The sequence below is a fragment of the Eucalyptus grandis genome, chromosome 5 (genome assembly GCF_016545825.1).
Source record: "Eucalyptus grandis isolate ANBG69807.140 chromosome 5, ASM1654582v1, whole genome shotgun sequence".
NCBI classification, from domain to species: domain Eukaryota; kingdom Viridiplantae; phylum Streptophyta; class Magnoliopsida; order Myrtales; family Myrtaceae; genus Eucalyptus; species Eucalyptus grandis.
This window is the reverse complement of record NC_052616.1, coordinates 13,516,502-13,531,071: the sequence shown is the minus strand read 5'-3', so window position 1 is coordinate 13,531,071 and position 14,570 is coordinate 13,516,502. Positions and strand designations below refer to the sequence as shown.

Below are 14,570 nucleotides of genomic sequence, written 5' to 3'. Positions count from 1 at the left end.
CTTCACGAAGGCTTTTGCTTTAAAATGCAACCTGGTTCCTTAATAAGCCTGAAGCAACTTGAGATGCACAAGATTAGGCAAATTCTCTAGAGACCACAGTGGATTATCCTTTGGCTGACCCCACGACAGGTGCATTACCGGTAGGCTATCAAGAGATGATATGCAACGTGGTGATGCCTCCAGACGTCCTGTCAAGTAGATTCTCTGGAGAAATGGAGGGAGAGAAGTGAGGGGTTGTAGATCAATAATCTCATTTTCGTTGACTGAAGTTAGAGATATTGCTTCAAGCTTGATTAATTTTTCAATCGACGAGCATAATTCCCTTCCATATTCTTTAGTCAACTTCAAAATGCCTAGCCTATTCAATTCTTTCAACTTTCCAAGCTCTCTTATTAAGCTGCTGTTTCTCTCGTCACCTGCTTCTATGAAGCAGAGCTTTTGCAGGGACTGCAGAGCCCCTATTTCTTTTGGGGACTCGAAACCATACTTGGACCCTGAGTAACTTCTGTCTCCATAACCATGTATGAGTAAATGACGAAGTTGTTGGAGCTTCAAGATCTCAACAAGCAATTTTGTGACAAATGTCTGTTTGAGGTCCAAGGTATCAAGGTTTTGAAGCTTCACTATGGAATTTTGAACAGTTCTCTCCTTGCTTTTCCTGAAATTAGATATCTTAGGTAGAACCACTCAGCAGCTTGAGCTGGGAACCCTGTCAAAGAAGCTGTTCCCAAGTCCAGAACAGTGAGCAGTCTCATTCACTACCTAGAACAGCATCCATGGAAGATCTCTCTTCCCCAAACATGTATGAAGATTGTAGTTGAGACAATGACCTTTTTCTGTTGCATGGCTTCCAAGCTGGTCTGTATGGATGGATGATGAATTTTATCTGACCATTTTTGATGTTCTATTATGGCTGTTTCTGTGAAGCCATGGTTGCTCAAATTTGAAGTGATAATATACAGCCAAAAATCATGGATACGGCGATACTTATCCTTCCATCGCTTGTTTTAATGGGGACCTCTAGCAGGCTTCCATTCAGGAGCTCGTTTAAGTAGTCCTGGGCTACTTCTTCCACTGTCATGCCTTTTTCTTGTCTACAAATCCTTCTGCAATCCATAACTGAATTAATCTCCAACAGTTAATGAGGCAAACCTTGGGAAACACACTCAACTGTGATAAACAGGACTTAAAGTAGTATGGCAGGTCATCAAGACTAAGTGAAAGGACTCTTCAAGGTTCTGAATTTGTTGTTGCAGTTGATTTCAGTACAAAGACTGTGACGTACCAGATCCCATTCATCCTTTTTTCTTGTGTCTTTTGAAGCCAAAATACCACTGATGGCCACAAAAGCAAGAGGCAACCCTTGCACAATAATCAGAATTCCCGTATCAATTCTTGTAGGTTTTAGAGATCACACAACAGAGGGAGAACGAGAGCAATTAAAAGACTACATTTTTATTGAATGGCTCACAAAAACCTTACATACGAGCTTTATTTATAGAGCATCGAGAGGCACAACTAAAACGTATCTAATATTACCAAACAGCTAACTCCGAACAATACAAACATATTTTGATGGCTCCTAAATGGCATCTAGAGACAGGCTCGAAGTTACAGCTACCTTGCAATAAATTTACAACTGTGGGTTCTCATGGTCCTCGTGCTCGTGCCTTGAACACGCACTAATCTTATCTCTCTGGAGTGATCTCTCCATTAACTGGACATCCCAACCGCCATCTCTCCAGTAGCCAAAATATACATGTGGAACATGCGCAACTTTCTGATACTCATCATCTTGTCCACCTTGCACAAGCTTCTTGATGAGCTCATCCGGCATATCGAAAATTTCCAGCACTTTCAGCTTTGTCAGGTGTTCAATGCCTGATGGAAGCTTCTCCAATAACTTGCAACGCTGAATGATAAACTTCTCAAGATAAGGCATTGCTCCCTTCTCCACATCTATGCATCTGAGTTCGTCAAAATGATCAAGACCCAGAGTCCTTAGCTTCTTGAAGGCTTTTGCTTCAAAGCACAATGAGCTTCCTTCGTAAACCTGAAGCAACTCGAGATGCATAAGATTTGGCAGATTTTTGAGAGAAATGAGAGGGTCATCCTTTAAGCGACTGTGCCTCAGGTGCAATTTCGTCAGGCTAATGAGAGAGGGTAGCCAGTGTGGTAAAGCCCCCAAGCGTCCTCTCAAGTAGATTCTCTGAAGGAATGGAGGTGGACTAGAGAGGTGCTGCAGATCAATAATCTCATCATCATCAACAGAAGCTACAGATATTGCTCGAAGCCTGGTTAGTTTGGAGATTGACAAGCACAAATCCCTTCCATCTTCTTTTCTAAGTTTCAAAATGGCTAACCTATCCAGTTGTGTCAACATTCCAAGTTCCCTAATCACACTGTTCCTACTCTCGTCATCTGCCTCTATGTAGCACAGCTTCTGAAGGGATTGCAAAGCCCCTATTCCCCTAAAAACCCTAAAGCCGAATTCGAAGGATGAATAGGATATATTCTTGTAACGATAAACAAGGAGATGACGAAGTCGTCGAAGTTTCAAGATCTCGAAAGGCAGCTCAGTGACTTTAGTGTGTTTAAGGTCTAGAGTCTCTAAGTTTTGAAGCTTCCCGATAGAACTTGGTATTGTACTCACCTCAGTGAACCTGAAACTTAGATACTTTAGATAACACCAATCAGCAACTTGAGCAGGGAACCTTGTTAATGGAGCCGCTTGCAAATCCAAAACATTGAGTAGTTTCATATCACTAGCTAGAACCTCATTCATAAATGATCTCTCTATCCCAAATGTATATAAAGAACGAAGTCGAGACCAGGACAAGTTCTTTTGCAGAGCTTGCAGGGTGTTCTGTATTGACAGGTGACGGACTTTATCTGGCCATTCATGATTTTCTTCTTTGGATATTTCTGCAAAGCCCTGATCAATTGACTTTGAAGTGATAATGTCCCGCAGAAAATCATGGATGCGGCAATACTTGACCCTTCCATCACTTCGTTTAGAAGCCACCTCTATCAGGCTTCTGTTCAACAGCTCCACGAAGTAGTCCTTAGCAACTTCTTCCAGGGTCTTTCCTTCTTTCTTTTCCACAAAACCTTCTGCGACCCATAACCGTATCAGTCTCCTACGATTAATGAGGCAACCCTCAGGAAATAAACTCAAGTGCAAGAAGCAGGATTTTAGGTAGTATGGCAGATCATTAAAGCTAAGGGAAAGAACTCTCTTCAAGTTTTTAAGTTTGTCGTTGCAGTCGATCTCAATATGAAGACTGCGACGAACCAATTCCCATTCATAGATCCTCCATCTGTCCTTTGAGGCCAGAACACCGCTGATGGCCACGATTGCCAGTGGAAGTCCTTCACACTTTCTCAAAATGTACTTACATATCTCCTCCAGGTGGGAAGGGCATGAGTTCCCCTGAAATGTCTTCCTACAGAAAAGCTCCCACGACTGTTCGGGATTGAGCGGCTCCATCTTTTTTTCCTGCCCATTGAACTCCTTGCAGGAGGTAGACGCCAGATCTGCATTCCGGGTAGTGATGATCACCCGGCTTCCGTGACCATTGGTAGGAAAGGCATGCTTGACCGCATCCCATTCGTTTATGTGCCATATGTCATCGAGGACAATCAGGTACCTCCTCCCCTGAAGCAAGTCCTTGATGATCATCTTCAGCCAGTGGCTAGTCATAGTGTTGGCTCCATGAGGGACCGGTTTCCTGATCACCCTTATAATCTGATCAAGCATGTCTTGGAGGACCTCTTCAATCTTCGAGGACCGACAGAGAGTGATCCAAGCATGCACCGTGAAATGCTTCTTCACAGCAGGGTCTTCGAAGACTTGCCTCACCAGAGTGGTTTTACCCAACCCTCCCATTCCCACGATGGAGATGACCTCACGCCTGGGACCCCAGTCAAGTAACTGCCCAACCAGCTCGCTTTTTGGTTGCTCAATTCCCACTAGGTCAGTTTTGTCTAGGAGAACGGCATTGCCTCGGTGGTCCTGCCATGTGTCATTCGTGACAGTCAAGCTCAGATCTTGTTGAACCCTGCTGAATTTGTGCAACAGCCTTTGGTACCCATCACAAATACCCTTTACTCTGGAGTTGATGCGCCCTATCTCGGACGTGACACGGTATCGAGCCTTCAGGTTCTTGACACAGCAGGACATCCTGCTGATGAGGCCAGTGAACCCGACTCCATGATCATGTCTCAGGACCAGTGAGAACTCATCGAGTGCGTCCGCCATATCATAGGCTGTGTTTCTCAACTGCTTCACCCACGCTTTGACTTCGTCGTCAGTTTCCTCGAGGAAATCTGCAACCCTGAGGGAGCCCCGGACACGCTCGAATTCTACTTTCACTGAGAGAGCTTCTTCTCGAGCATCTGTCCGGTACCTCACCTCATTCTCAAAGAATTGTGTGAGCTTGTTGAGTAGGAAAGTCACTGGGCTCTCTGCCATGCCTCTAGTCTGGTGAGGCTTTTGGTCCTAGAGGTTTTAGACTATGGTTAGAAAGGTGGTTTTAGACTCGGGTTCCAAAAGTTAAGGCTCTTCATAGTGTCTGAAATTGAGTCTTATATTTATAGCTGCTTTCCGTGGAATCCTTGTCTGCTAAGCACATTGCACAAGTTTTGGTTTAGATTCATGGTATGCCTCTGAATTTTGCATGATCCTGTTAAATATTTTTGTCTTTGACAGCAAGCAGTTCAATTGTCTTGTTTCATGTAGAAAAGTCTTCAAGTATGTTTAGTACTTTATTCTTTAGTAGTCTTACGTTATCCGAAAAAGATAACCGAAATTTCTTAATTCGTCAGCAGAAATATCTTGTATAATGCTGTCTGAATATTATATATCTAATGTGAAATCACAGGAAGTTTTGAAGGAACTTTCATGTTTTATTTTGTTGGAGTAGATTCTTTTCTGCATCCAGGAACGGCTACTTTAGATGTCCTCGTTGTTAGTCCACAATCATGTCATTTTCTCTGGGTAGCTTATCAAAATATATTTGAGATACCAGTCCCTGCTCTTAAATTTTACTGAAAATTTGCATTGCAAGGTAAAAGAGCTGACTTTTGACTGATATTGATGGAGCAAACTTTCAATCCATTCAGAATATCATGATGGCCAAGGATAATCCATCTGTCCATTAACTGTTAAGTGAAATTCGACGGCTAATCACTGAGTATCACAAAAACCAAATTTATTTTTTGACCAGGCTACATGAAGAAAATTCAAGCAACAATTCATTGCTAGCAAGTAGAAGAGATCATCAACTACAGTAAGGGGACGAATGAGCAACTGAGCTCAGATCTTTCGTGAATTCCACCGTACACTGCTCTTATTTTTTTATGGCATTACCCTACTGAATCATCAAATACGAAATGGTCAAGATTGCATATACACAACTTGTTCATATTAAATAGCGATATATATGTTCCATGGTCGTCGGAGAAGTGGACCAAATTTGAGAGGAAAGCGACACTTATTGAACTAAAAAAGGACTATCATTACGGCTGAAGCGATCAAGCAAAATAAAGTGAAGAGTCGCATATCAGTCATTAAGGACAGATGGCATTAAAATATAGAATGACATCAACAAAATCTTTATAAAATACGTAATTATGGCGCCTTTTATATGAGAATAGAGTGGTTGTCACAGTCTATTATATAGAGTTGATTAGGGATTCCATGCGGAGGAAACGCTGGCTTTGACAAGCCACTATTCCAAGTCTGGACGTGAACCCCCTCCCAACAAGTTTTGAAGAATATGCAACTATTATAACAACCACTTGTTACATCCAAATTGTTAGGCCACTGTCTCTAATCAAACTTCTTGTTTACTAGCCAAGTTCTCTGCAAGTGCTGCATATATTTGCATATTATTGTTGATAAGAGAGACATTTACTGAATGGCTATTGGCATCAGCCGGCTATCAATTTCAGGTAATTGTTTCTGGTGAAAGTGACTGAACATTTGCAGGCAACTATTTTGTTTCAGAATACTAAAGCTTTTCTAAAGCTTGCTTATCGTCAAAGAAAAAAATCAGCCCTCATACAGAACTTTATAGTGAGACAAGACTTTTGAACTGTCGCCTCCTAAGAAGCTCAGAGGAAAAGAAGTCATCGGTATTCACCTAGCAATTTCTGTGCAACTTCTTGTTGGAGTTGCTGTTGTCATGCAGGCGTAAGAACATCAGGTGGAGTATTGCTGAGATATTTTTAATGTCCATTATACCTGAGAAAGTGGAAATTAGTTCACCTACCACCTATCAACTTCTCAGGACCTCAAGCTGAATGATCCTCCCCGTGATCCTGGAAATTACCCGGTCAGCACAATCTGTGGACTGAACAACCTCCAAGCTTGTACAAGCAGTCCATCTCCATAAATCTATCCTATCTCGGCAACGACCCAGTTCTTCAACCCCTACACGCCTCCATATTTCGGGGTGCCACTATTACCTACAAGTCTGTACCCATTTCTTCCGTTCAACAGTTTCCATTGCCATTAGCATTTTGCTGGAAAGTACAAGATCAACTTTTTCTTTTTGGGCCAAAACGGACAAGATCAACCGGTTACATTTTCTCAGTTGAATGAGAGGAAACCAAACGTCTTTACTTGATGACATCATCGAAAAGTCCAATGGACCGTTTCTTCCTAGGAAACTGGGGCGAAATTCATCTTAAATGGTTCTAAATAAGTAGGTGAGGTCACATGCTTAGAAACTTCATAGTTCCCTTTTTAAATATTTCTGTGCCTTACAAGATTTGCATCATCATTGAATAAACTAATGAGAGAATTGCCTATCCAACTTCCTAGTAGAAACTCCGGCGTTGGTCCCAAGAAAGCTCTTGCCCTTGTACAGTCGAGGTAACTAGACCAAGTCCGAGGTACAACAACAAATCAGAGAATGGAAAAGGACGTTGATTACAACTGAACTAAAATGAGCAAATTGTCACACTCAATCATCAATCACTAGTGAGGTGAAACTTTAGAAACAGGGTCCACCCATGGATTTTTAAGAAAAATTGGAGTATTCAAGACTTCACCACCGTTTTGGTGGTGACCCATTTCGCCATCTTAAACGATTGTCAAGAGCCGCTCCTTATTTAAGTCATTTGTCCTGGCGATAACTCTCCAACCTTGTTGGACTGGATCGTTACAATAAGAAATTAAAAATCTCTGAGATCTTCCAAAATAAGATTGATCGGTGATGGCCACGTCTAGACTTGACCATTCCGAGCGCCAGCGGATCTGGATGGTCGTAGTTAACAAATGCAAGCTAATTTCATCCTAGTTGCATGGTTGCCGGGGGCGTACACGCTTACTCGAAGCAAAAATTAGTTGCTTTCGTGATGTCGTGCGTAATTAATTATAAAGAAACCCGTGAAAAATATTAAACTAAATTCTCTTAGACAGATTTAGCGTAAACCTTTGGATGCATCTTAAAAAATCTGAACCAATGCCATTGAGGCAAATCTACTCTGATGCCACTAAAATTCCAAAGCCTGGAGGTTTGGTATGGAAATGTTCAACTTCTGATTTCCAGTCATTCCGCCTGTTACCTTATAGAATTCTCAATTTTTGTCTAAAAAATCTCAATTTAAGGTTTAATCTCAAATCTGTCCTAAATTTCTTTTTGTATTAAAAATCACAAACATTAACTCTAATTCCAGATCTTCTCCCTTAAGCCCTCCGTCCAAAAATTGTCTTTAGTCATCCCTAATTTCCTTATTTTCATATCAAAAGATGGTTTCGTTTGAAGATGATTTTTCACGTCACCTTGCCGATGTGGATATGCTACCAATGGGGAAATGCTATGTTAAATAACCAATGATGATTTTTGGATTGAGGGTTAACAAGGGTAAATTTGAGATTGTATTGAAAGTTAATAATATCTTTTAGACAAAGAAAAGTTCGAGACAAATTTGAAATTTGAGTTAAATGTTTGCAATTTTTTTTGGACAATAAAAATTTAGGACATATTTGAGATTTGACTTAAAATTTAGTGCTTTTTAGATGAAAAAAATTTGGGCCAATATTGAAACTAAATCTAAAGTTGGGATCTTTTCTGGCAAAAATAAGTTCGGGACAGAATTGAGATTAAATCTAAAATTGGGGCTTTTTTTAGGGAATTAGGCCCTAATCATTCTATTAGTGTATGGCTGTTTGTTTATGATGCACACGCGCTTTAACAAATTAAAAATCCTTGTACTTTTTGTCTTGGCTAAGTTGAAAGTGACAAGCATTGAAATATTTTAGTATGATTGCATGCCCCTTTAATTTGCTTGGTTCGTGTATTAACATACCTAACTCTGAATTTTTTTATTGAATTGTTGTTTAACTTTTCAAAGGAACTGATGGGGAAACATAAGTATTTTCCAATCCCCTCTTGTCTTATATCTGCAGAAACTTCCCGGAAACTTGTTGGATACTTCTGATGTAGTTCTAATCAAAATTCTTGTTTACTAGGCAAGTTCACGGCAAGTACTGAATATATTTTCATATTAATGCTAATGACAGCGACATTTTCTCGAATGGCTATCGCCATCAGCCAGCTATTAATTTCAAATAATGGTGTTTGGCAAAAGTTACCAAGCATTTGCAGTCACCTAATCTGTTTCACTATACCATTGTTTTAATAGCTTTCTAAAGCATGCTTCGTTGAATAAGAGAGTCGGTCGAGGGTTTGTGGTAATGAATCAACTTAACTTCACACAGAACTTTATAGCGGACAAGACTTTTGAACTCTCACCTCCTCAGAAGCTCAGGCAAAAAGATGTTATTGGTATTAACCTAGCAATATCTGTGCAATTTCTGAGCAAGTGGAGACTAGTTCACGTTCACCTACCATAACTAGACAAGCAACTGAGATCATATAGATTTTTAAATGTCTACCTTGAAGTGATCTAGGCTCTAGTATCTGATAAAGTAGATTTCTTGCCCTCCCCAGCCAAGTGAGAAATAGGCCCAGTCTAAGTACGACAAGGGCTCCCGGTACGTCTAGGGCATGTGTCCAAGCAATTGCTCCACAAATGACGTGAACTGTTATTGATATGCCTTGGGAAATTACTGATGTGATTTAACATATCTTAACGTTCTTCTAACGTTGTAAATCACTGTACTTCACTCAATATACTATCTTGCAAAAATGAGTATTTTGTTTATAATATACGTAAGGGTCCCTTTAACAATTTGTGAAACCATTTCATGTCAATCGCTGGTGACATTAACTTAAAAATAAAGGGGCATCAATAGATACCGTGACGATATTAAACTGATTACAGCCTTCCGGATAAGTTTAAGTCGTCATTCGTGCATCGAGCGGGGACAGTTTGAAATGAGAGAGCAGTAAAAACTCCTTCACTGAGATCTATGAGATGATAAGTTTCAGGATGGGCAGTTTCTAAACTAAGGAATCGGAACCTATCCTATCGAACTCATTTCATGAATTTGGGAATCGAGAATCGAATTGATTCCCTTAAGAATTGGCTTGGAATTGAACCGGTTGAGTCCCTGATTGACTCGGAACTCAAACCTAATTTTAAGTCGTATGATTATTATTATAAGGAAAACATTTCATGTGATAATCTGCGGCATGGTGGTTAAAGCCTCCTAACATATTAATCTCTTTGTAAAATATATGGGAATCGAACCAGTCAGGGTCAACTCTTTATTTTTCTCCCATCAACAATCATGATTGGAAGGCCAAACGATGTAATTGGAAACCTTCTACTTGTCATCAATCAAATTTTTTTTTATTTATTTATTTATTTATTTTATTTATTATTATTTTTTTTTTATGTTGAATGAATCAAGTTACCCCACCCCTACTTACCATGTTACATGAATTTTGGACTTAATTGAATCTTTTAAACCAATGCTAAATAAGATTATCAAAAAAGTGGAAACATAAGTACTGATTTCAGTGTGGATAATATTAAGTGTTGAAAATGACAACAAAATGTTTTTTTGGTGACAACTAAAAATTAATAGTTGAATATTATTAATTTTTCACAAAACATAATACGGTGATTATTATTAGTAGGTTTTAGCAATATATTTGGGAAGATTGTACTGGCCATCAATTATTTTTCCGATGGAATGAATTAATTAACCCCTCCCTTAATTCCCATAATAAGTAAAATATCGACTTTTTTTTTTTTTTTGGTCAGTGAGTAAAATATCGGCTTGATTGAGTATTTTTAAGTCAATACTAATTAAGGCTATCAAATAAAAATCTCGTTAGGCATTTGAGTTTTCTATTTTCAACGCTTTAATTGAATTGTGACATATGCCTTAAGTGGACTGAAAATATTAATTTTCAGCATTTGCGGTTATGAAACACGCATTTACTAGTTAGGGTTCTGCTATAAGAAGCCCCCTAAATACTTGTTAAGCAACTGAATGAGAGAAGTTTACAATTTTCCATATGCTTATTATGTTGGTGATACGCAAAATCAATGCTTTCAAGATAAATTATTCATTATGGGACGGGCTAACTTTTGAGCCAGCATTTGAGACTTGGCACTTTCAAAGTGGCAAAATTAATTTAAGACACTACATCGACAAGCGTCGAATATTGGACATTCAAATTCATAATTCACCCTATAGGATTCACAAGTATCAAGAGCAAGCAGATATAAATAATTTAACCAGGTTTATCATACAAAAATTGACCAGATCTCCCTTTTATGCAATCAAAGGAAAACATGAGACTTGACATTTGCCAGAAAGTTCAGTTCTACAAGAAAACCGCTCATACCCGGTAGCTTACTACAGGAAAGCCGAAGCTGCAGGAGCTGAAGGCCAGCATCAGAGACATCTCAAACCTGGAGTAAGCATTATATAGCAGAAGCATTAAATCTTCCGGTGGTGAAATCGCTTTTCAATAAGAACTCATAACAGGTTGAATCTTGACCGTTCTGCCTAAGCCAATCTTTGGATACATATAGTGAGCCTTACGAGATCGTGACAGGGTCGAACCCCTCTTATTGTAATTCTAATTATCCTACTCCGATGAAATTTCCTAATGAAAAAGGGACATCGTAAAACGAGAACAAGTAACTAGTTCCAGTACATGGTTTAGGTTTCAGGGATCACACAACAGAGGGAGAGCGAGAGCAATTACAGAAGACTACATATTTACTGAATGGCTTACTAAAACATCACGTACGAGCCCCATTCATACAGCATTAAGAGACACAATTCAAACCCTTATTGCTTTATCTAATATCACCTAATAGCTACCTCCAAATAGTATTAACATAGTTTTGACTGCTCCTAAATGTCATTTACAGACAAGACTCGCAGCCACAGCAACCTTACTACACATTCACATTTACAAGTCATCAGTCACAAACACTCCGTAGACTCACAGTTATTCACTAATATGGTACATTCACTTCCAACATGGTGGGAACTCGTCGCTCCTCATACTAGTGCCTTGGGTGGAAGCAACATCTTTCTGCACGGATCTCTCGATTAACTGGACGTCCCAACCCTCATCTCTCCAGTAGCCATAATATATTTCTGGAACACGTGCAACTTTCTGAAAGTCATCATCTTGTCCACCTTGCACAAGCTTCTTGACGAGCTCATCTGGCATATCGAAAATCTCCAGCACTTTCAGCCTTGTCAGGTGTTCAATACCTGATGGAAGCTTCTTTAGTAACTTGCAACGCTGAATGATAAGCTTCTCAAGAAAAGGCATTGCTCCCTTCTCCACTTTTACGCACCTGAGTTCGTCAAAATAATCAAGACCCAGAGTCCTCAGCTTCTTAAAGGTTTTTGCTTTAAAGCACAACAAGCTTCCCTCGTAAACCTGAAGCAACTCAAGATGCACAAGATTGGGCAGATTTTGGAGAGACACTAGAGGATCATCCTTTAGGCGACTGCCCTCAGGTGCAATTTCATCAGGCTACTGAGAGAGGGTAGCCAGTGTGGTAAAGCCCCTAGGCGTCCTCTCAAGTAGATTCTCTGAAGGAATGAAGGTGGACTAGAGAGGTGTTGCAGATCAATAATTTCGTCATCATCAAGAGAAGCTATAGATATTGCTCGAAGCCGGGTTAGTTTGGAGATTGACAAGCACAAATCCCTTCCGTCTTCTTTTCTAAGTTTCAGAATGGCCAACCTATCCAGTTGTGTCAACAATCCAAGTTCTCTTATCACACTGCTGCTATTCTCATCATTTGCCTCTAAATAACAGAGCTTTTGAAGGGATTGCAAAGCCCCTATTCCCCTAAGGGCCTTAAAGCCGAATTTGGAGGATGAATAGGACACATTCTTGTAGCGATAAACAAGGAGATGACGAAGCCGTTGGAGTTTCAAGATCTCAACAGGCAATTCAGTGACATTTGTGTGTTTAAGGTCTAGAGTCTCCAAGTTTTGAAGCTTCCCAATAGAACTTGGAATTGTACTCACCTCAGTGAACCTGAAACTTAGATATCTCAGATAACACCAATCAGCAACTTGAGCGGGGAACCTTGTCAAAGGAGCTGTTTGCATATCCAAAACAGTGAGCAGTTTCATATCACTAGCTAAAACTGAATTCATTAATGATTTATCTACCCCAAATATATATAAAGAGCGAAGTTGAGATAAGGACCAGTTCCGTGGCAGAGTTTGCAGGGTGTTCTGAATTGACAGTCGACGGACTTTGTCTGGCCATTCACGATTTTCTCCTTTTGCTATTTCTGCAAAGCCCTGATCAGTTGACCTTGAAGTGATAATGTCCCGCAGAAAATCATGGATGCGGCAAGTCTTGACCCTTCCATCACTTCGTTTAGAAGCCACCTCAATCAGGCTTCTGTTCAACAGCTCCATGAAGTAGTCCTTAGCAACTTGTTCAAGGGTCTTTCCTTCTTTCTTTTCAACAAATCCTTCTGCAACCCATAACCGAATCAGTCTCCTACGCTTGATGGGGTGACCCTCCGGAAATAAACTTAAGTGCAAGAAGCAGGCTTTCAAGTAGTATGGCAGATCATTAAAGCTAAGGGAAAGAACTCTCTTCAAGTTTTTAAGTTTGTCGTTGCAGTCAATCTCACTACGAAGACTGCGACAAACCAATTCCCATTCATCTGTCCTGTGCCTGTCTTTTGTAGCCAAAACACCACTGATAGCCACTATAGCAAGCGGCAGTCCTTCACACTTCCTTAAAATAAACTCACAGGACTCCTTTAGATGGGAAGGGCAAGAATTCACCTGAAATGTCTTCTTGCAGAAAAGCTTCCATGAGTGTTCTACTGGCAGAGGCTCCATCTTGTAGACCTTCCCCTTGAATTCTCGGCAGGAGGTGTATGCTAGATCAGCATTCCGGGTTGTGATGATTATTCGGCTGCCGCACGTGTTGTTGGGCAGTGCGTGTTTGACAGCATCCCATTCGTCAATCCTCCATGTGTCGTCTAGAACAACCAAATACCTCATTCTCTGTAGCAAGTCCTTGATTATCATCTTCAGCCAGTATATATTTGTGGTCTCCGCACCAGAAGGAATCGGTTTTCTGATCACTCTCATAATTTGCCGAAGCATGTCGTGGAGGAGCTCTCCTATATTTGGCGAGCCAGATAAAGTGATCCTAGTACATATTGTGAAATGTTTCTTCACCTCTGGATCTTCATAAACTTGATTTACCAGTGTGGTTTTGCCCAATCCTCCCATCCCAACGACAGAGATAACTTGACGCTTAGAAGTTCCCTCAACCAGCCACCCAATCAGCTGCTTCTTCGGCTCTTCAATGCCCACAAGCTCAGTTTTGTCTAAAAAAGGCATTATCTTGGTGTTCTTGCCATGTGTCGTCAGAGTAATTGAAGCCTGGGCCATTTTCAGCTTTACTAAACTTGTAGCGTAGCCTCTGGTGCCCATCACATACGCTTTTGATTCTGGAGTTGATGTTCTGTATCTCCAAATGGTTCGATATCGAGCTTTCCTGTTCTTTACACAGCAAGATATCTTAGAGAGAAGACCAGCAAACCCAACCCCATGATCATGTGCCGAGAGAAGTTTGAACTTGTCGAGAGCATCTTCAGTGTCATATGCAATCTCCCTTAGCTGCTTTACCCATACTTTGACTTCGTCATCGCTCTCTTCCAGGGAATCTGCGACCCTCAGGCACGCCCTTATGCATTCAAACTGTCCTCTCACTGAGCTAACAACTTCCTCAGCATCTCTGAAGAGTTGCACTTCATTCTCCAGAGAATTTGTGAGCTTGTCAATAACGAAGTTTACAGCAGCTTCTGTCATGCTCTAATGGTGCATGTACAGAAGTTGAGGATTATAATTCTGCCAGTATCCTTTACATAGTGGCTCCAAAAGTTGGGGAGTCCAATGTGGAAACGGTGAAGCATATGATGTCCATGCTGATGTTTTTTTGTGTATCTTTCCTGATGGTCCACATCTGCTATAGACTTAAGCAAACTTTAATATTTAGTCCTTTTCCGAACCAGTAATTGTTATTCATTCCCACCGTGGGCTATTTAATTTATTCGATTTTTGGAGAAATACCTCTTATGGTGAGAATTTCTCAATGTTTCAATCTTTCTAATGAAGTAACGTGGAACTT

General features: G+C 40.4%; 2 protein-coding genes across 2 annotated transcripts; both read right to left on the bottom strand.

Annotated features, from left to right (window-relative positions):
- Positions 1 to 1,524: 1,524 nt before the first annotated feature.
- LOC104446255 (disease resistance protein RPM1) lies at positions 1,525 to 4,474 on the bottom strand. The gene has a single exon (XM_039313346.1). It carries the CDS (start codon positions 4,472 to 4,474, stop codon positions 1,634 to 1,636), a length of 2,841 nt encoding a protein of 946 aa, XP_039169280.1. The 3' UTR covers positions 1,525 to 1,633.
- A 6,663-nt stretch (positions 4,475 to 11,137) lies between these two features.
- LOC104444270 (disease resistance protein RPM1) lies at positions 11,138 to 14,357 on the bottom strand. The gene has a single exon (XM_010057919.3). It carries the CDS (start codon positions 14,249 to 14,251, stop codon positions 11,897 to 11,899), a length of 2,355 nt encoding a protein of 784 aa, XP_010056221.2. The 5' UTR covers positions 14,252 to 14,357; the 3' UTR covers positions 11,138 to 11,896.
- Between the last annotated feature and the right edge of the window lie 213 nt (positions 14,358 to 14,570).

Coding starts and splice junctions, on each gene's coding strand:
- LOC104444270 (XM_010057919.3), bottom strand. CDS start 14,251: ATGACAGAAGCTGCTGTAAACTTCGTTATTGACAAGCTCACAAATTCT.
- LOC104446255 (XM_039313346.1), bottom strand. CDS start 4,474: ATGGCAGAGAGCCCAGTGACTTTCCTACTCAACAAGCTCACACAATTC.